The sequence below is a fragment of the Eulemur rufifrons genome, chromosome 23, assembly GCF_041146395.1.
Source record: "Eulemur rufifrons isolate Redbay chromosome 23, OSU_ERuf_1, whole genome shotgun sequence".
Classification (NCBI taxonomy): domain Eukaryota; kingdom Metazoa; phylum Chordata; class Mammalia; order Primates; family Lemuridae; genus Eulemur; species Eulemur rufifrons.
Genome location: NC_091005.1, coordinates 4263017 through 4285400, shown reverse-complemented (window position 1 = coordinate 4285400; position 22384 = coordinate 4263017). Strand labels below are relative to the sequence as shown.

At 51.7% G+C, this 22384-nt stretch overlaps 1 protein-coding gene across 1 annotated transcript; it reads right to left on the bottom strand.

Moving 5' to 3' along the window:
• Positions 1–8686: 8686 nt before the first annotated feature.
• Positions 8687–13235, bottom strand: CCL22 (C-C motif chemokine ligand 22). The gene is made up of 3 exons (XM_069456550.1): positions 12591–13235; positions 11280–11403; positions 8687–8771 (listed from the first exon to the last, which is right to left on the bottom strand). The coding sequence occupies exons 1-3, from the start codon at positions 12661–12663 to the stop codon at positions 8687–8689; spliced, it is 282 nt and encodes a 93-aa protein (XP_069312651.1). The 5' UTR covers positions 12664–13235.
• Between the last annotated feature and the right edge of the window lie 9149 nt (positions 13236–22384).

Below are 22384 nucleotides of genomic sequence, written 5' to 3'. Positions count from 1 at the left end.
GGGGCCTGAGTTCTCCATCTGTCCACGGAGGGTGTTGGGCTAGTCCACTGGGGAGGGGGCTTCCCAGCGCCCACCCTCGGGTTCACTCGCCATTAGAGGTGGTGACAACAGGACCAGGCAGGACAGCCCACAGGCTCCTGCCACACGCCGTCCCACTTGCAGACCCCGGGTGCAGCAGAGCCTGTTCCGATGGCAGCCTTCCCTGACGGCAGTGCCAACGATCCCCGAGACTCCAGAACAGTTGGAAGGAGCCGGCCCAGCCTCGGGCCAGGAGCGAACCACACAGGGCTGGGCGTCCGGGCTGCCAACCAGAGGGAAAACCAGTTTGTCTGTGAGCTAGCGTCCCAGGCTACGAGCCAGCTGGTCCAGGCTGGGCTGGGCAGAGGGGCCACAGCTCCCAAGGCCAGGGGACTCTCTGTCCTCAGCCACCCCCCACCCAAGCACCATAGGGCTGCCTGGGGTGCGGGGCTAGGAGGTTGGGGAGGAGCACCCCGGCATGTGCTCGTGCTCAGAGAATCTGTGCAGATGGGAAGCTGGTAACCTTCACACTTCCACTGTCCAACCCCTCCTTTTATAGCTGGGGAAACTGAGACCCTGAGAGGGACAGGGAGTGGTAAGAACTGAGGTCCAGGGCTCTCTGCTCTGCCCTTGTGAGGAGAAGGGGAAGGAAGATGAGAAGGAGAAGGAAGAAAGGAGGAGGAAGGGAAGGGAGGGAAGAGGGAGGTGAGGAGGGGAAGGAAGGTGGGGAAGGAGTGGGGAGTTAAGGACCAATGGAGTTTAGATTCAACTTGGACACAGTAAGCAGACATTCAGGTCAGCCAGGCCTGGTGCTAAACGCGACTCCACCACTGATAACGGATATTGCCTTGCGATGCTAATGGCCACCTCTCCTCGTCCCTAAGGGAGTGAATAAAACTAAGGACTTCCACAGCGCCTGCATGCAGGAGCCATTAGTGTTGGTCGTTAAGCCCTGGTGTGTGCCTGGCACTGTGGTGGGACAGGGGGACCCAAAGGCACATAAGCTGAAGTCCTTGCCCCCAAGAAGCCCTGGCTCAGCAGGAGAGCAAAGCCCCTGGCTCAGCAGGAGAGCAAAGTCACCAGAGACCCCGAGTCTACGGGGATCGGGGAGGGAAGGAGACTCTCGTTCTTGTTGCGGGAACAAGAAAGGTGGGTGTGAGAGAGACGATGTTTCAACCAGAAGATGCGCAGAGTTTTCTTTTGTCTCTTTAAAATTTCTGTTTTCAAAAATATTAAACAATATAGAAGACGGAATCATCAAAGAACTTTCATATGTCTACCACCGAGATTCAACGATGAGCCTTTTTTTCACATTTGCTTCTTTTTTTTCCTGACACACTATTGCAAAATAAATCATGAATGCTTGACACTTTGCCCCTAAATAGTTCAGCATACATCTCCTCAGAATAAAGACATTGTCTTACATAAATATAATGATATATTATTAAATATAACTGATATTATTAACAATAATTCCTATGTGTCATTTAACACCCAGTTTATATTCCAACTTCTCCAATTGTCCCCAAATGGATTTTATAATTTGTCCTCTCTCTCTCCCTCCCTCCTTCCCTCCCTTCCTTTATTCCCTCCTCTTTCTCTGTTTTATTTTTCAAATCAGGATCCCAATCTAGGTTCATGCATCACAAGTATTTCTTTCTAGTCTATAATAGACTCCCTGCATTTTTTTTCATGACATTGACTTTCTAAAGAGTCAAGACTGTTGTATTAATTAATGTTCTCATTCTTAATTTCCTTGTGGTTATTTCCTTGTGATGTCACCTAATTTGTTCCTCTACGCTGTGTAGTTCCTGTAAACCGAAAGTTAGACCCAGGCTGCGTATTCTTGGCCAGAATCCATTATTATCCATCACTCACGCGTTATGAGCGATGCTGTGCGCTGCAGATGGCCCTGCTGCTCTCCTTTCTTCGGACGGACGGGACCGATGGATCTCTGGGTGATTGCTAGGACTCTCTGCTGTAGAAGTGTCACCCCCCTTGTGATGCACAAGTAAGCTGTGGCGTGAAGTGCTGGCACCCTGCCATATGCACTTAGGCAGGTTTTTGACGGAACATTCCAGGCAGAGGGACATATTCATGGGATGGGAACGGTCTGATGCCATTGGCTCCAAGAGAGGCTGTCTCTGGGCCAAACTGCGGAGGACTTTGAAATGGAGATGAAGAATGAGGATGCTTTTCAGGAGAGCTGGGAAGGTTTTGAGCTGAGGAATAACTCGAGTACATGGTTAGAAAAATGGGCAGCACAGGGCATCAGGAAAGGGCTTCCTCTGCAGCAGGTGGGAGCGGTGGGATGGGGGTGTGGTGCCCTGTCCACACCTTCTGCAGGCCCTTAGGTGTCCAGGACCCTGTGCCCCAGACAGCAGGGAGCCTGGGCTGTTTGTGCAACATGAGGGATTTCCCCCCAGCCCCAGGAGCAGAACAGAAATGGCATTCCAGCAGGGCCCCCGGGATGGGAGCAGGGATGGCTGTGACCAACGAGCCACCCCTCCTGCCATGTCTAGGGCCCCTGGGGGACAGATTTGCCTAGCTATTGCCTGCCCCACCCAGCTCTGCCCAGCTCAGCTTTTCTGGCCAGTAAGGAAGACTGCCCACACGTGCTTGACGGTTCCTCCGTCTGTGCCCGCACCTGGATATACCCTCTTTCTTACTGTGTTAAAATATATATGACATAAAAGTTACCATTTGAACAATTTTAAGCATATGGTTAGGCCAGGCGCAGTGGCTCACACCTGTAATCCCAGCATCTGGGAGGCCGAGGCGGGAGGATCGCTTGAGCTCAGGAGTTCGAGACCAGCCTGAGCAAGAGCGAGACCCCATCACTACAAAACATAGAAAAATTAGCTGGGTGTGGTGGCAGATGCCTGTAGTCCCAGCCGCTTGGGAGGCTGGGGCAGGAGGATTGCTTGAGCCCAGTAGTTTGAGATTGCAGTGAGCTATGATGACGCCACGGCACTCTAGCCCGGGCAACAGAGGAAGACTCTGTCTCCAACAACAACAAAAAAAGTGAACACATACAGTTCAGTAGCATGAAGTATGTTCACACTGTTGTGCAACCATCATCACCATCCATCTCCAGAACGTTTTCATCTTGCAAAAACAAAACTCTGTCCCCATTACAGTTTAATGATTAGTTTAATGATTAAGCCATGTGAGTTGTATTTAGCTCAGGCGAGTTTTGAGACTGGGGCCACGTGAAACAACTCTAGTTGGTTCCTGAAAATCTTACTTGTTTATCTTATTCTTACAATTAATATTGACAATTTAATTCTAAAAATCTGGATTGCATTGCATATAACTCACACACAGGAAACAATAAAAAATAACCAGTTAGAAAGGATCATTTTATTTTAGTAAAACACTGTGGCCCTAGGAAAAAAATTTTTTTTCTAGTGTGGTCGTCAATGTGTTAAACAATAATGTCCCACTCCCTACGCGCCCCCACACCTGGCAACCACCATTCCATTATACTTTCTGTCTGCGATTCTGACAACTCTAAGAACCTCGTATAAGTGGAAACATATTATTTGTCCTTTTGTGACAAGGTTCATCCGTGTAGTAGCGTATCTCAGAATTTTCTTCCTTTTTACGTGGCTGAAGAATATTCCATTGCACGTATATGAGGTCTGTCTGAAAAGTATCCAGCCATGTAACATGAAAAATAGAGACATTTACTGAAGAAGATACAAGATACAAGAAACATTGTACATAGGACAGTCACAACTCAGTCCCCTTCAAAGCAGGCATCTTGGGACCTCACACAGTTCTCCCAGCTCCCTTCCACTGCTCAAAACACCCTTCAGGCCGGGCGCGGTGGCTCACGCCTGTAATCCTAGCACTCTGGGAGGCCGAGGCGGGTGGATTGCTCAAGGTCAGGAGTTCGAGACCAGCCTGAGCGAGACCCCGTCTCTACTAAAAATAGAACGACATTATATGGACAACTAAAAATCTATATAGAAAAAATTAGCCGGGCATAGTGGCGCATGCCTGTAGTCCCAGCTACTCGGGAGGCTGAGGCAGTAGGATCGCTTAAGCCGAGGAGTCTGAGGTTGCTGTGAGCTAAGCTGACGCCACGGCACTCACTCTAGCCTGGGCAACAAAGTGAGACTCTGTCTCAACAAAAAAAAACAAACAAACAAACAAAAAAAAAAAAAACACCCTTCAAAATCCTCTGTTGGAATCACCATCAGCTGCCTCATTGTATTATATTTTCCTGAATTTCATCAACTGTCTGAAATCTCTTCTCTTTCAAAGGTGATTTTAGTTTTGGGAAAAGCCAGAAGTCACAGGGCTCCAAATCTGGGCCGTAGCAAGGCTGAGTCACCTAGGCGATTTGATGTTTCGCCAAAAACTCCACAGTAGACCCGACGCACGGGCGGGCACGTTGTCATGGTGAAGCTGCCAATCAGCAGTTGCCCACAGCTGCGGCTGTTTTGGTCGAGTTGCATCTCTCAACCGACGAAGAACATATTAATTGTTTGTTGTGATGGACAGCACCTTCCCAATCAAAAAACACAGTTAACGTGGTCTTGATCTTGCTGCGACTTTGCCGCGCCTTCTTCAGCCGTGGAAAACCAGGTGACTTCCATTGGGATAACTGGGCCTTCATTTCCAGATCATAACCGTAGACACCTGATTCATCTCCAGTTGTGACCTGGAGGAAATCTGGTTCATTGGTGGCGGGTTGAAGCAAGTCATTAGCAAATGCAGCACAATGTTCCTTCTGCTCTGGTAGCAGAAGCCACGGAACTCATTTTGCCACAATAACATTTCATGCCAAGATCCTGCGTCAAAATCTTGGGCACGGTAGTTCTTGGAATCCCCAGATGAGCTTCTAGTTCTCAAATTGTCGGTCGCTGATCTTTGCCGCTTGCAGCCCGTGCTCGTTCAACATTCTCAGGTGTTCTGCTTGTTGCAGGCCTTCCAGAACGTGGATCACTTTCAACAGATTCTTGACCATCTTTGGAGCCTCTGCGCCACACTTGTATTTGTTCTGCGCTCACTGCATCGTCCCGAAAGCCTTCCGAATCATCCGAATAGTTTCTGCTAAAGAATGTTCAGGCTTAAAGCAAAATTGGATGCAGAATCGTTGCTCTGCTCGCTCAGTCATTTTGAATGCGACAGCCACGCAGTACACACGCTCACTCCACGGCATCTAGCGCCCCACGGACTAGGACAGTGATGTCGTCATTGTTCACGCATGTGCGTCCCACTCCACTCTCCTTGGCTGTCAGGTGACGTTTTGATGTCCCCCCAACCGTTCTCGTTGTATTAACTATGGCTGGATACCTTCCGGACAGACCTTGTGTACCGCATTTTGTTCATCCATCCGTCTCCTTATGGATACTCGGGTTGTTTCCACCTTTTGGCTATTGTGAAGCATATTGCTATGAACGTGGGTGTACGCATATCGGTTTGAAACCCTGCTTTCAACTCTTTTGTGTATATACCCAGCAGTGGAATTGCTGGATCATATGTTCATTCTGTTTAATTTTTTGAGGAGCTCCCATACCATTTTTCATGGCAGCTGCAACAATTTCATATTCCCACCAGCAATGCACAGGGTTCCAATTTCTCCAGGTCTTCAACAGTGCTTATTAATTTCTATATATTTTCTGCACATAAATATTTTTTTCTTTATGTATATATATATATCTCTAGAATAGCCACCCTAATGGGTGTGAAGTGCTATCTCATTGTGGTTTGGATTTGCATTTCTCCAATAATCAGTGAGGCTGAGCATGTTTTCATATGCTTATTCGCCATTTGAATATCTCTTTTGAGAAATGCCTACCCAAGTCCTTTGCCCGTTTCGTTATTGGGTTGTCTGTACCTTCCTATCTCATCAGATTCTCACAACCACACGCACTGCCATGTGCTTTGTTACCCCTTGTTCACAGGCGGAGAGAAACTGAGGCTCCGAGGGACAGGGCAACCTGCTCCGGATACCCAGCCGGGGGAGTCCCTCCGTCTCTGACTCCGTGCGCCTGTTCCCTCCAGGCCAGCCCCGCCCCTCACCCGTGAGACAGACAGAGCCGCCAGACTTTGACAATCCAGACTGCAAGAGGTTCTCCAATTTCCCAAACATGGCTGGTTTTATGAAACCGTAGTTAGTCCTTCCCTGTGCTTCTTCCTGGCCCCAGTCCAGGGCTCTGCGTGTCTGGAGCTACTGCCCTGGAAATTCCACTGGCAGATCAAGAGATAAAGAGGAACAAAAGCCACTGGTGACACTATGTCCATGGAATGGACAGGAAATAATGAAGACACCGGGAGGTCCCAGGGTCCTTTGTTGTCATCTTGGCAGAGGGAGCTGTGTCCAGGAACTCCAGGAGAGTGGGCTGAGCCCATAGGGAATTGAGGAGCCGAGGGAGTTCAGCACCAGGTGCCCCCATGCCCACGTCCTCTTTGTCCTGGACACACAGCGTGGCTATGTTTCCCAGCATCCCTTGCAGTGAGGGCGGCTAGGTTTCCCAGCATCCCTTGCAGTCAGGGCTGCCATGTTTCCCAGCATCCGTTGCAGTCAGGGTGGCCATGTGCTGTGACTACATTCCGCTGGCCACGTGGGTGGAAGGGATGAGCACCTCTTCCTGGCTAACTCTCTCCTTTTCTCCACGGTGTGTCTTTGAAAGGGGAGGGCTACAGTTGGGTTATTGAATGAATATGCTGCTGAAACCTCTAGACCTTGGGACTGAATGAGTTCATCAAATCCTCCTGCCAGCTGGCCCCAGGGTGGAAACTCTGGGACAAAAGTCTGCCTTTCCCTGTTAGCACCTGTGCGGCTACCTCCCAGGTTCTTGTGTGCAGTCCTGGCTTCCTACCATGCACAAAGTGACCTTGGGCAGACCACCTCCTATTTCAACGTCAAAGCTTCCCCACTGGGAGAGAGAGGGGACCATAGTGACCCCTGCCCCATCTCTCAGGGACAGAAAATGCCAAGGAACCAAAGCAGACACTACTTTAAAGGATTTATTTTCTAGAAGCCCTGAGGGGCAAGGGCAGGACAGGAGGGGACAGAGATCCCAGGACCCTTGAGGGCCCCATTCATGGGCAGTAGACTGGTGAGCACTTCCAGTGCCTGTGGCAGGCAGGCGACCCTGGACTCCAGGAGAGACACAGGCCCTGGAAGACACTGAGCAGTATGCCTTGGCAAAGTGTGATTCCCTACACTTTCCACCTGACCCTGGAGCAAGCCTGGAAGGTGGACGTTCTCATTCTCATTTGTCAGGTGAGGCTCAGAGAGGTGACATGGTCTCTTCGGGGCCACACAGCTCCAACCTGAGCTACGCCAGGCTCCCTCAGAAAGCAGAAAGCACATGTTCAGTTTGTTTCTTTACCTGGGACACTGCTGTCCCCAGGGAGGCATGCCTGTCTTTGACGTGGCCCCAACCACCTGTGAACAGTCTCCACCCAGATTCCTTCACATAACTGCACCCCCCCACAGCACACAGGCTACTCCCCCACCGCCAGCTGTCCCCCAGGACCAGGATCTCCCCACGGCCCCCCAACAGTTGCTAAAATGCTTCCATTGATCCATTTGGCCTCTTAAGTGTTTACTCAGTTTTCATATGCAAACAGAACTAGAGCTGTCAACACCAACTGGGGTGGTCATTCACTCATGCCAGGGCCAGATTAGCTTATCAGCTATGTAGGGAAGGAGCTGGGGGGAGTGGTGGGCAGGAGTGTGCAGAAGGGGCCTGGCCTGGGTGTTGGAGTGGGAGGACCACCAAAAGCCCGAGGGAAGAAAGAAAGGTAGAGAGACCCAAGGCATAGGTCAAATGGGGAAGAAAGGGGAATCTGGGCAGATTTGTGGCTTCACCATTGACCCAGCTGCCCCTTGATAGGACCTTGAGTCTCTGAGCTGACATGTAAGTGCCTTCTGTGGGCAAGTAGAGGAGAAGGACCTTGATTGTATGGATTCAGCCCGCAGCCACTTGCCGGCTCTGGTTCTGAACCAGCTCCCCTGCTCTATGCTGGAGGCCCAGAGACCAGAGCAACTCAGATGGGAACCTTGGTCCAACTAACGGGTCTAGAGGACAAGCTCCCAAGTCACAAGAATCCGGGCAGACTGTGACTAAGGCTGTTCAGGGGGCCAGAGGGCCAGGCCAAGTCTAAAACTAGAAACTCCATCACTGACTGCTTGGACTGAGCAATGCCCTGGAGGGCTGGTGAGGTTCCCCACGTGCTGGCAGTGGGAGGGACATTCTGGGTGTCAGCAGCATCTCAGGCAAATGTAGGGCGTGGGTTTGGAGAACAGGGAGCTGGAGCCCAATATGCATGCCGGGAAGGGGACAAGGCTGGAGATAGCGATGGGACCCAAATGTGGAGGGCTGGGGTGCCAGGCCCAGGAGCTCTGACCTCAGCTTAGGGAAGTGGGGAGCCATGGAAGGATATTGGGCAAGGGAGTGACTGACCGGAATGTGGACCCTGTGGCTACAGGGGGCAGAGGATGGGTTGGAAGGGTCGGAGGGGAGTTAGGAGTGACAGTGTGGGGGCCTGACTGAGGGTGACAGCTTCAGGGATGAAGATCAGGAAGGCAGGCAGAGTCGTTGGCGCAGGCTTCTGTTAGGAGCAGCTGTAATGGCAGGGAGGTGGGGCTCCATGAGGCTTCCTGGAGGAGCCAAGGCCACGGTCATCAGAGCAGGGCCCCTCCTCATTGTTCCAGCCTCCTGAGAATCTTCTTCACCCAGGGCACCCTGGGGTCGGTACAGATCTCCCGGTTCTTGGTGGTTAGCAAGCTGCAAGGAGGAGACACCAGGGAGAAGATGCAGCAGCATCCACACGCAGCAAGGATGCCACAACCCCCTGCGAGCTTAGCATTTATGAGCCACCTAATGTATGTACAGCTCAGCATTTATGAGTCACCTACTATACAAAGTCATTCAAAATTTATGAGCCATCTGCTGTATGCAAAGCATATTTCTCAAGAAGGAGATGAGCAGCAAGGACTTCCAGAACTCTCAGTACCAGACTTGAGTGCCAGGTCAGACCATGGAATAGAATCCCCAAGGGTTTTATAATATTGCTGACGTTGCCTTGAGAAAGAAAATGGCCAAGGGTGTAGACTTTGGAGCCAGCCTATCTGGGTTCAAATTCTAGCTCTGCCAGTTGTTAGCAAGTTGCTTAACTTCTCTGGGCCTCTCAATTGCCACATCTGTAAAATGGGGGTGATAATCATTGCCCAATCTCACAGGATTTTGATGAAGATGTGACAAATTAATATACACTGACGTGTTCAGAAAACTATACACTTCTAAGTGCCACAGCACATAGTAGGTGCTCTATAATTATGCCAGAAGCTGGCCTGAACATTTTACATTGATTTTCTTAATAAATCCTTACAACAACCCTATGAGGCCCTATCATTCTACCCATTTTATAGCTAAGAAAACTGAGGCCCAGAGAGATGAAGCAAACTGCCCAAGGACCAGAGCTGGTGAGATTGGACTGGGCTGTGCCTGCTGTGAACCCAGACTCTCAGGGGACCTTGGGAGCGTGTCCCCCTCCAGACTGGTCTGCGAGGGCTGAAGCACAGAGACGGGGGGTGGGCACGGGCCCAAGACCACGCGGCAAGCTGTGGGCTAAGGCTCCCACCCTCACCCAGCTGCAGAAAACACCAGACCAGGTCCTGGGCACGTGACTGCTGTTGGCAAGGGTGGGCTCAGGGCTGGTGGGTGGTCACAGCCATGCCCCACCCAGGGACTCCCTCTGGACTCTCCAGAGCCTGTCCACAGGGCCCGGGAGCTCCCGGCTCCCTCGCCTCCTGACCAACAAACACGAGGGACACAGAAAACAGCAGTGCTGATCTCAGCCACGTGGGCAGCGTGCCCCCCCCCCCACTGTGGTCACTGGGCAACACTCCGCTCCTCCCTGAGCCTCCATCCCCCCATTTTCCAAGCCACATTCTTTCTTGAGTCCCTTCTGGCTCAAAATCCGATGATCACACGTGTGCTTTCAGTGAGCATTTATCCTGTGCCAGAGTGCGGCCCCTCTGGCTGCAGGGGACAGAGAATGGGTTCCGTCCACTTACTATAACGGTGCCTCGTGACGGCCAAGAGACCCCTTAACCTCTCCGCGCCCATTTCCTCCTCTGTGCAAAGGGGATCGTAACAGAATGTTTCAGGGATCAAATGAGTTGGTATTAACGAAGTGCCTGCAGCAGGGCCAGGCCCCCTCTATGTGTTTGATACATGCAAGTAAATAAAGGTTATGACTCCACTATCCTGCTGGGGAAACCAAGGCTCGGCGTTAGAGCGACAAGAACCCTGGGAGGGCTCCTGCTTCAGCCTTCTTTGTCATCACCTGCATCTCAGGGATGTAGTCAGCTACACGGAAGAAGATGAGAAGAAGACACAGCCCCAAGGGTGGTCATGGGTCCCCAAATCCAAACTCCCCGGTGTGTCATCTGGTGGGCAGCAGGCTCGGAGGAGTTGGAGAAGCAGCCAGGGGGGCTGCCACAGAGAGGACAGGTTCTGGCCCCCAGCCAGGCACAGGTGCGGGCCCCAGGCCAGGGGAAAGGAAGAAAAAAAACAGCAAGAGAAAGAAGCAAAGAGAACAGGAGACTCAGGAGAAAGCCCTGAACAAGGACCCGGGAGTGAGTCGTGGTTCCAGCCTGGGCGACCTTGAGCAAGTCACTTTCCCTGCTATGCCTGTTTCTCTGTCTACACAAGGGGAGTAAATGAACCTCCTCGAAGGACTGTTGTGAGAATTAGCACAGGTAATGATCAGAAAGTGCCTGGCACGCCGGAAGCACTCTGTAACTTTCAGCTCTTAATGTTCTTCCAGTCAAAATGGGCTGCCTCACCGGACGCCCAGGGGTCTGGGGAGGGTCCCAGATGCTTCCGGTCCGAGCATCTTTGCTGACGCAGTGGCACCAGGCCTGCTGCCCGTATCCTATACTAGACCCCATACCCTGACGGCCATGGACTGCCTGCCCCGCCGTGCCCACGCTGGGTGGCACCCTGTCCATTCAGCTCTGCATTCTCACAGGCCGGCATGCTGCCTGGCACAGAGTAGGTGTCTGATAATGATCACATTATTTGTTGAATGATCACATTATTTTTGTTCTTGGTACACTCGAGCCCGGGCCGAGCCATTGATCTTCTAGCCAAGCCCTCCCGCTGGCACCCAGAAACCCAGCCGCATTCCCCTCATCCCTGGGTCAGTCCCACCCACCTGCACCTGGGCCATGCCAGGCCACACCTGCCAAGCCCTGCAAGGCCCTGTGGCCCCAGCTCCCTACTCACACCACGCCAGGTCTCCGGCAGGAGTCCGAGGTCCAGTAGAAATATTTCACCATACGCAGGGGCAGGGGCCGTTGGAGGTAGTCCCGGCAGCAGACGCTGTCCTCCACGTTGGCGCCGTAGGGGCCTGGGGGCAGGGGGTGCCCAGAGAATTCATAATTGGAGCACAGAGAGGTTGCCCGCGACCCCAGCCCCTGACCCTGGGCTCCTCCAGGCTCCAGGGAAGAGATGTGGCTCCTGTGTCCTCATGCGGAAGGACGGTGACCGGAAGATTCTGGGCCCACAAGGACCCTACACTGGGGCTCTGAAAAGCCACGAGGGGCCCAATGTGTACGCTCCTGGACGATCAGCTCCAGTGATGGGGATTCAGAACGACTGAGCATCAACGACCCTCAGCACCTAGACGGGACTCGGCGCTACTCAAGGTGAGGTCCGAGGACCAGCACCCTCGGCATGGCCTGGGAGCGTGTCAGAGCCACCGGGCCCACCCCGGGCTTGCTGCATCCCCCGTGCATTCTGACAAGCTGCCCGGTGGTCCGTAGCGTGAACCTAGGGGCGGTCTGCTTCCGCTGGCATCTACTCTGACCCCCTTTGCTGTGCACTGGCGAGGCTGCAGCCCAGAGAGGGAGAGGCACTTGCCCAGGGTCACGCAGCAAGAATGTGGCACAGTCAGGACCAAGGCTTAGAGATCTGGGTTTGAATCCTGCTCTGCCCCACATCACTGGGCCACCCTGGCCAAATCATTTAACATTCCTGAGGCCCAATTTCCTACTCTGACCAAGCGCTTAGTAATAATATCGACTTACAGGGGCCTCTAATACATGGAACTCGGAGCAATTATTGCTCGTAGCCGCCTGACTTCCACTCCAGTGCTCACTCCTCTTCCCAACACAGAGCAGAAGTTCACAGTGGGGTGAGGAGTCAGGAACCCAATGTTGAGGACGGGTTTGGAGCAAAGGTGGATAGGGGGAGGGCAAGCCCAGATTTCCAGGGGAGGATCCCTAACCCAGACTCTACCTCCCCGACTCAGGCCTGCCCTTTGGGGTACCTCATCCATCCCCTGTGCTTGAGTTCTCTGGGGCGGAGACACTGCAACCCTCTAACCCAGCCGAGACAGATCCTAGACTCTAAGCCTTCAAGTCTACCCATTGAACAGATGTGTAAACCGAGCCCCAGAGAAGCACTGAGACCAGGCCAAGGCCACCAGAGCTGACCGCAGACTGGGATCTTCTGCTCTCAGTCCAGTTGCTCTTCCACGACATGAGGAAGACACCTCAGTGTCCAGCCCTGGCCTCTCCCACTCCCCTGCCTCACCTGCCTCAGTTGCTTGCAGTGCCACCGCAAGGAGGACAAGGGCCACCAGGAGCGGGGTCCGCAGGCTGGCCATGCTCCGTCCTGTGTGTCCCAGCCCAGGTGTCTTCAGGCTCGGGAGGACAGGAAGACCTGTATTTAAGTATTCCCTCCACCCACAAGCCTCACACACCTCTTAGTCACTGGGGAGCCCAGAATCTCTGACATTCACATCACAAAAGGAGAACTCCCACTTCCTCCAAACTGGAGAAATTCTCTTTGGTGGGGGAACCACTCAGAGGGGCCCCCCCACCGTGTCCTCCCCTGTGGCTCTCGAGAGACTAGCAAAATCCCCCTCTTGGAGGCCCCTGCTCCCTGGGGTCTACTCGCTGTGTGGCTTTGGCCACGTCACCCGAGGTCTCTGGGACTTGGTTTCCCCATGTGGAAACGGGGGAGATGGTTTCACAGCCTCCCTACGGACCTCAGTGGATGTCCACATGGACAAGCCCCGGCCTGGCACTGAGGCCCGTCTTGCATCCTGGCGACCAGCACCAGTGATCTCTCTTCAAAGGGACAGATGCCCGCGAACCCGCTGGGCTGATCTCTCTGCCCTGTCACCAGCCTCTTCCGGGGCTCCTCGCAAGACCCCAGCTGGGGCCAATTCATGGTTTATTCACCCACTTCCTTCCCCGCTGCTGCTGGGCCCCTCCTCGCCCTCCCCCTTCTCAGTCTCTCCCATGTCCCAGTGATTCTACTCCTGAATCTCTCTCGGATCTGTCCCCTTCTCTCCAACCCCGCTGTCCCTGCCCGGCCCAAGCCACCTCTTCCACAGGCTCGGATGCCAGCCACCCCAATCCCCTCCCCGCACGGCAGTAGTCAGAGCGAGTGGCCCAGACTCAGAGCTGCACATGCTCTCTCCTGCTTCAAAACCCTGCTGTGGCTCCCCGTTGACCCGAGGGCAGAGCCCAGGCACCTGACCGTGGCCTTCGAGGCCACCTTTCCAGACAGACCCACCCCCCGTGGTCTGTCTCCCCTGCTCACACCACACTGCTCACAGTTCCTCAAAGAGGTCTGCGGCCTGTCCTGGCCTTGAATGTCACTTTCCACTCCTCTACCGCATAAACTCCTACTCATGCGTCAAGAGCCGTTTGAAATGTCACCTCCTTGGTAAGCACACCCCTTCAGGACTTCAAACTCTCTGAGGGACCTGGAATGTGGCCCTGGGCAGACTGTGGCAGGTTTTCTCTCTCTCCGGCCCCTCCGCAGAAGCCAGACTCTAAGCTCTTGGGGGGCTGGGGTCTCCTTTCGTTTTTCCGTGGCATTCTCAGTGCCCTCTGAGGGCCGGCTGGGTGCTCAGAACACATCTAAGGAGGGAGGAACCCAGGCTCAGAGAGAGGGGACTTGCCCAGGTTTACACAGTCACGCAGTGGCTTAGCCAGGCCTGGAACTCAGGACTCAGGACTCCGTTGGTAAAGGGACTCGTCCGTTCATTGATTCATTCAGCAAACATGTATTTGGCCCCGTGGGAGGGAGACTAATGGTCCCCCCAAATGTCCATGTCCTAACCCCCAAAACCTGTGAATATGCCAAGCATGGTGGCATGCCCCTGTTCTCCTAGCTACTCTGGAGGCTGAGGCAGGAGGATCGCTTGAGTCCAGGAGTTTGAGGCTACAGTGAGCTATGATTGTGTCATTGCACTACAGCCTGGGCAGCAAAACGAGACCCTGTCTCAAAAAGCAAAATAAAACTAACAAACAAACAAAACCCAATAGTTCAGGGGGAGAAATGTGTGTAAGAATATATTTATGGATGTGTATGTAGTATGTATGCATATATATGTGTATGTGTATATATAGATGTGTGTGTATATGTGCGTGCTTGTGTGTATCTCCCAGAGAGAGAAAAGGAGAGAAAGCAATATGGCAAAATGAAACGGAACAATTGTCACAGCTCAGTGGTGGAAATACTGCTAATCATTGAACTACTGTAACAACTTTCCTGAATATTTAAAATGTGTCATAATAAAAACTTGGAGAGGGCCAGGCACGGTGGCTCACACCTGTAATCCTAGCACTCTGGGAGGCTGAGGTGGGAGGATCGTTTGAGGTCAGGAGTTCCAGACCAGCCTGAGCAAGAGCGAGACCCCGTCTCTACTAAAAATAGAAAGAAATTAGCTGGACAACTAAACATATATAGAAAATATTAGCCGGGCGTGGTGGCGCATGCCTGTAGTCCCAGCTACTTGGGAGGCTGAGGCAGGAGGATCGCTTGAGCCCAGGAGTTTGAGGTTGCTGTGAGCTAGGCTGACGCCATGGCACTCACCCTAGCCCGGGCAACAGAGCGAGACTCTGTCTCAAAATAAAAAAAAAAAAACAACTTGGAGAGAAAAGGAGAAATAATTTTTAAATGTGGAAGTCATCTTGTGAGCAATGAGCTGTCATTGTAGGATTGTGAGTGACAGAGAATTAGCGTAGTGGCTCTTCATCCGAACCTGGGGTTTTCTTACCTGGGGGGCCCTTCCATGGGTGGGCTTGGGGCTCCCCCCTGGAGAGCCCCTGAGTCCCTGGGGCGTTGGCAGGGCCCCAGGCCCTTGCTGCCGGCCTAGCCTCTGCAGCAGCCGCCCTCCCCGTCACCCCTGTCCCTGGCCTGGAAGGCGGGGAGGTCACACCTGCACGCAGCGGCCTCAGCTCCCCCAGTGCCCTCAGCCTTCCGGGAGCTGGAGGAGAGGCGGGCACGGCGTTCAAGGAGCCCCGGGTGCCCATGCAGGGCACAGGGGACCCGTTTCCGAAGAAAGGAAAGGGGAGATCCCCTGGGGGCTGAGGGTGGGGAATCACCGGCGATGCGGGGGGCAGTGCCGACGTTTTCTCTCCTCCTGTCGGCGGCTTCTGCTGCCCTGCCCTCTGTCCCCTCTGCAATGCACAGAAAAGCTCTCAGATCTAATCCTCTTTCCCCAACCTTCCTTCTTTTGTTTAAATTAATTTTTGTTTATTAAAAAATACATAAAGGCAGAGACAACCCAAATGTCCATGAACGGATGAATGGACAAAGAAAATGCGGTCTCTCCACACAGTGGAACATTACTCAGCCTTCAAAACAAGGGCGTCCTGACACATGCTGCAACGTGGCTGAGCCTTGGAGGCGTTCCGCCCAGGGAGACACGCCAGGCCCAGAAGGACAAACACGGTACGAGTCCACTTACATGAGGTCCCTAGAGCAGTCAAATTCACAGGGACAGGGCAGAGCAGTGGTTGCCGGGGGCGGAGGTAGGAAAGGGGAAATGGAGAGTTATCGTGCGCTGGGGACACAGTTTCAGTCTGGGAAGACGAAGTTCTGGAGGCGGACTGTGGTTCTGGCTACGAGACAATGTGGATGTACTTAATGCCGCAGAACTGCACGCTTAAAAATAGAAAAAAATGGTCAATTTTTGGTTGCGTATATTTTACCACAATAAAAAATACACGATGACATGTCCACGTGTGCTTGCAGGAGTGAACCGTTTCTGGGAAGACGCAAACGGTCGTTGCGTGCGCTGCCTCTCAGGAGGCTCAGGGCAGTGAGCGGGGCAGGTGTGCAGAACTTGCCACCACGCTGTGTTCCATGTGCAGGGGACCTACGCAAAAGAGATAAAATTCGGAATTCACGCAGCACAAAGGGCGTGGACCGAAAACCAATTCTCCCACCTCTGGGACACCCCTGCCACCCCCCCACCCCCGCCCCACATTTTATTTCCCTTCCTCGCAGGCCATCAGGCTTAATGACCTCTTGTCACTTCAGAAACAATCTGCACCTACCCAAGCACATCTGTAACTGCGTTCATTACAATAAATGAAAAGGAAGGAAAGAAGGAGGGGGGGAGGGGGATGGACAGCACATATAAATACAAAGAGACTGTTTTACATTTTGCTTTTTTCACCTAACATGCATCTTGGACATCTAGCTCGGCCCGGTCCTTGCTAACGGCCAGGCAGTCTTCCCCGGGAGGCGCCATGATGCACGTAGCCAGTCCCCTACGAGTGGACATCTTGGGTTTTCCCAGTCTTTTACATAAAAATGCCCAAATAACCTTCCTTCAGCACGCTCACAGGGGGACGCTTCTGGTGGACAAATTCCTAGAAGTAGAGTGTCTGGGCTTTGCTTCCCCTGAGACGTGAAAAGAAAGTCCCATCCCTGACCAGCTTCCTCTTTTCAGAAGAGGTGGCGGGGTGCCCCAGAGAGGGCCCCTCGTGGGGCTGGGAGGGCCACTCTCCTGTTTTGTGACAAGCTATGGGCCCTGTCCCAGAGCCTCCTGGGCGGCATCACGCCGTCCTTCTTCTTGGCTGGGGGAAGCTTGTCCCAGGAGCTGGGAGGAAGACGAGCACGGTTCCCCGAGGGCCTGGGGCAGTGACCGGCAAGTCTGGGGCCTTTGGGAGTTTGTCCAGAGCCCCCCCAGGAGGCCAGGTGTTTGCAGCTGAGTCCAGACCACCGCTGGGGCCAAACAAGGAGACTGGGAAGCAGGTGGGACATCCTGGGACAGAGAGAGAGGGGCGAGGAGGAAGAAATAAAAGAATCCAGGGCCTCTTGGCCACAGTGACAACCACCTCCGCAGTAATAACAATACCACTACCTGCCTTACTGTGTCCTGTATTTTACATTCACAATCTCATCATCTCCTCCTTTAATACTTTAAGGGGCTGCTATTATTATTCCCATTTCTCAGATGAGGAAACTGAGACTCCGCAGCAAGGTTGTGCTCAGGCCTGACACTAGAGTCCAGCTGCTCCCTACCTGCTGCTGTGGTCAGATTAGGACCAGGCAGAGGCCACAGTGATAGGAACAAGCCACACTGGCAACGGGTCTCAGCCCAGTGCAACTTGAGCCACCCTCTGCCACATGAGGAACCAAGGCTCAGAGAATAGAAGCCGTCTCTCTGCAAGGGCCTGGATCCAACCCCAGGGTTTTTGTTCTTTTTGAATGAGATATAGTTCACATACTGTAAAATTCACCCTTTTAAAGTATAAAGTTCCGTGGTTTTCAATGTATTCACAAGGTTGTGTAACCATCTTCACTATCTAATTCCAAGCCATTTTTATCAGTGCAGAAAGAGACTCCATATCATTAACCCCATTTTCCCCATCCCCGACTTCTAGCAACCACTAATCTATCTTATATCTTTATGGATTTACCTTTTGTGGGCATTTCATACCAATGGAAGCACATAATACCTGGTGTTTTGTGTCTGACTTCTTTCACTTAGTATGTTTTCAGTGTTCACCTATGTTGTAGCATGCATCAGCACTTCATTCTTTTTTATTGCTAAATAATATTTCATTGTATGCATAGATCACATTTTGTTTATTCATTCATTGGCTGATGGACAGTTGGGTTGTTTCCACTTTTGGGCTCTTGTGAATCATGCTGCAGGAACAACTGTGAGCAAATTCCATGTGAACATACCCTACTCCTACCTGCCTGCCTCCTTCAGGCACACAGATAGAAGGAGAAGCGCTGGGTCATAGGGCAACTCGGTGTTTAACTTTCTGAGAACTTTTCAGACTGGTTTCGAGGAAGTTTTGACATTTTAGACTCCCTCCAGCAACGTCTGAGGGTTCCAATTTCTCCACTTCCTAACCAACCCTGTTATTGTTTGTCTTTTTGATTGCAGCCATCCTAGAGGGTATGCAGTGGTATCTCTGTGGTTTTGATTGGCATTTCCCTAATGGGTAATGATGTTGAGCATCATGTGAATGTCGTATATCTTCTTGGAAAAATGTCTATGCTAATCCTTTAGCCAATTTTTAAATTGAGTTGTTTGTCTTTCTGTTGTTGAGTTGTACCAGTTCTTTATGTATTTTGATATTAGATCTCTATTAGGTATATGATTTGCAAATATTTTCTTCCATTCTCTAGGTTGTCTTTTCACTTTATTGATAATGTCGTTGGAGCACAAAACTTTTTCATTTTGATGATATCCAATTTACCTATTATTTCTTTGGTTGCTTATGCTTTAGGTCTCATATCTAAGAAACCATTGCCTAATCCATGGCCTTGAAGATTTCCTCCTGTTTTCTTCTAAGAGTTTTATAGTTTCAGCTCTTGCATGTAGATCTTTGAGCCATTTTGAGTTAAATTTTGTAGAAGATGTAAAGTAGGGGGCCAATTTCATGCTTTTGCATGTGGATTTCCAGTTGTGTCAGAACGACTTATTGAAAAGACTGTTCTTTCCCCTGTTGAAGTGTCTTGGTGCTCTCGACAAAAATCAATTGCCCATAAATGTATTCATTCGTTTCTGGACTCTAGATTCTATCCCATTGCTCTGTCTGTCTGTGCTTAGGCCAGTCCTACGCAACCTTGATTACTGTACTTTGGAGTAATTCCCTCCCACTGGGTTTTCTTATATTTTAAATTTTTTAAATTTTCAAATGAAATCTTTCAAACATATAGAACAATGAAACAAATCTTGGGACCCACAACACAGATTGAACAGCAGTTGACATTTTACTATATTTCGGTTCACATTTTCGTTTGTATCTCTTTTTTTTATTAAGAAGTAAAATATTTTAGATACAACCAAAGCTACCCTACCCCTGCCCCCACCCATTTCCCCTCCTCTCTCCAGGAGTAACCACAAAACCACCACCCCAAAGCTGCTGCGGGTCCTTCCCAAGGTTGTCATTACCCTTTTATAGTCTTGTAAATAAAATATAGTATTGTTTTGTGGGCCTTAACATTTTACCTAAGTAGCATCACAGAGTGTAACCTTTTACAACTTGCTCGTTTCACTCAAGTTTATGTTAGTAACTTTCTTTCCCTGTTTGTCCACAATAGATCTAGTATATTATTCATTTTCGCTATTATGGGTAGCAAATTCTATTTTGAAATCATCTACTGTTTATTTGTGCATTCCCCTGGCAATGGACATTTGGGTTGTTTCCAAGTTTTCGCTATTACTGACAGTCCTATAATGAATGATCAGCCTTGTGTGTGTCTTCCTGTTCCCTTCATCTTTTTGCCTTTTTTTTTTTTTTGGCTCTAAACTTTGTTCTTCCCTGAGGCTTCTACTTCCCCTGCAGGCCCCAACAGCCAACATGCTGCGGGGCTGTGGGTGGGAGAATCATGCTCCTTGCTCTCCATAGCTACGTCCAAGCCACCCATTCTTCTTCCCTAGAGCCCCCAGCTGGTGTGACATACATGTCACCAAACCTCACCACCCTACTCCCTGCTTGTTGCAGCCATGGCACACACCCCCAGTCACTTCTCCTCTCTCGATGACAGTTACAGCTCCCTGCTCACAGTCACTCTCCAATGTGATTCTGTCACAATCATGGTGATTTCTATAGCCACCTCTCTGTTCCGCCATCTCTCTTCCAGTGAATCGTCCTCCACCTCCCTCTGCCCCTCACTCCAGAGGTCACACCCTTGCCCATGGCGTTGCCAGTAACTCTCTTGCCCAATCTCATAAACACCCCATTCTCCAACCACCAGCATCTGTCAGTCCAGCTCACTGCCTGGAGTGTCCAACTCCAGTAATCCCTGACACTCCCAGACTGATTCTGCCCCTTGGGCCTGTCCCCCACTTTCCCCTCAGGTCCTTAACTCTCTCCTTACCCAGCAACTTCCATGGTCTCTCGTTATAAGCACTGTTTACACCCTCGATTCTCTTCCCAAATAACTTCAACTCTCATTCTTCTTGCTACCTCCTGGCAAAACCATGACCCGGCTGAACCAACTCCCCACCAACCCCGCACCTGCACCAGCGCAGTCGGCGTGGCTGGAGAAAGGCACCCGGCTGTGCTAACTGCAAATTTAAACTCACTGACCTCCCGCGGTTGCTCAGTGCCACCCAAAGTCCCGCTGCGATTCCCTGACTCATGCCTGCGCCCACTCTCCCTGGCTACTTCACGCTTTCTTCCCTCCGCTGAAACCTCCAAACTCCTCCTCGCTGGTCCTGCTTTGAAACTGACGGCCCTGATGTGTGTCCCTGAGAGGAGAGGAGTGAGCACATGACCACACCCCCCTGCAACACCGCGTCCACCCACGGCCCTGCAGATTCATGAGAAGAAGAGCCACCTCGGGCAGAGGAACCTGGGGGCACATCGTACTCCTAAGGCACTGACACAGGATTTAGAAAATACTTTTGTTTTATGTGGGATAGGGAAATTGTTGAACACATGACGGACATACATGTTTTTTGTAGTTAAGAAGAAAACCGGCAGGGCGTGGTGGCTCACGCCTGTAATCCCAGCACTCTGGGAGGCCGAGGCGGGTGGATCGCTCGAGGTCAGGAGTTCGAGACCAGCCTGAGCAAGAGCGAGACCCCGTCTCTACTAAAAATAGAAAGACATTATATGGGCAGCTAAAAATATATATAGAAAAAATTAGCCGGGCATGGTGGCACATGCCTGTAGTCCCAGCTACTCGGGAGGCTGAGGCAGGAGGATCGCTTAAGCCCAGGAGTCTGAGGTCGCTGTGAGCTAAGCTGACGCCACGGCACTCACTCTAGCCCGGGCAACAGAGTGAGACTCTGTCTCAACAAAAAAAAAAAAAAAAAAAGAAAGAAAACCAACCGTCGGAATCAGGTAAGCTAGCATGTAGTAGATAATGTAAGACCAGACGCTGTAACAAACAGACCCCAAATTGTATAGTGGCTCAGACAAAGTGAGTTTATTTCTCACCACACAAAGTCCCAAAATGGGTGTTCCAGGTCTTCTCCAAGCAGTAATTCAGGCACCCAGGCTCCTCCGATTTGGGGCACATCCGGATCAAGCCCAGGAAAACAGAGTAGGGCCTGGAGCATTGGGGACGTCTCTGGTCCAGTCCAGGCCTGGGTGTATCGGTTCGGATCACCTTCCATTGGCTGGAATTCAGACACCCGGCCTCACCTAATTAACAAGCGCAGGGAAGGATGGGACACAGTCGAGCTGAGTGCCCAACAGGAAGAGGAAACAGGCTTGGTGACGAGCCCGGCAGTCCCTGCAAATGATGGCAGTCCTCCAAGAGCACCGACTGGGCACGGAGGAGAGGATTTCTCTCCAGCACCTTGTTCTGAATGAGGCGCTAGCTCCGGCCCGGGTTCCCAGAGCAAGTCCCGTTGTCAAACCACAGTTGCTCTTTCCCAAGAAGAAAGCTTTTAGAAAAGCAAACAATTCTACACATTCCATCTGCACCTTCTGCCATTTGATATGGTTTGTGGGTTTCCAATTTGGCTCTCCCGTGTTCCATAAAAATGAGAGGCATGGACAGCCTGTAGGGTGTGACTCGTGTGGCTGTCCACTACGACTCAGAGATATGGGCTCTGTCATGCCTCTGCCAACAAATGGCAGTGACAACTTGGCTACCAGGCCACCCTCTCCTGGGACGCAGGTGCTGGCTCTGTGAAATGGCATCAGGAACGCTTGCTACTGCCCGGCTATTCGAAGACCGAGGACTCGCACATTCTCTGCTTCAGATGATCTTTACAACAGCCCTTGGGGGTTGGAAGGGTGTGGGTGGCCAGCGCTCATTTCACAGATGGGGAAACCTGAGCCGGAGAGGTGACATGGTTGGCTCGGGGCAACTCCAACTCACAGTCCCCAGGCTAGAGGTAGTGGCTGAAACCATGAGAAGAGATGACATCCTCTGAGGAAGGAAGCAGAAAAGGGTGAGGAATGGTGAGGGGAAGAAAAAAGAAAACCCGTGGACATTCATCCCCAAGCCCAGGGTTCTTTCCATGGCGCTCCCAGCCCTCATTTTCCCGTTCCGTGTTCACCCCGGTGCCTGGTGATCTGCACACAGAGGGAGAGTTCTAGAGAAGTACGGGAAGAACCAGGGGCCTTCAGGCAGGAGATGACTTAGACTGAGAT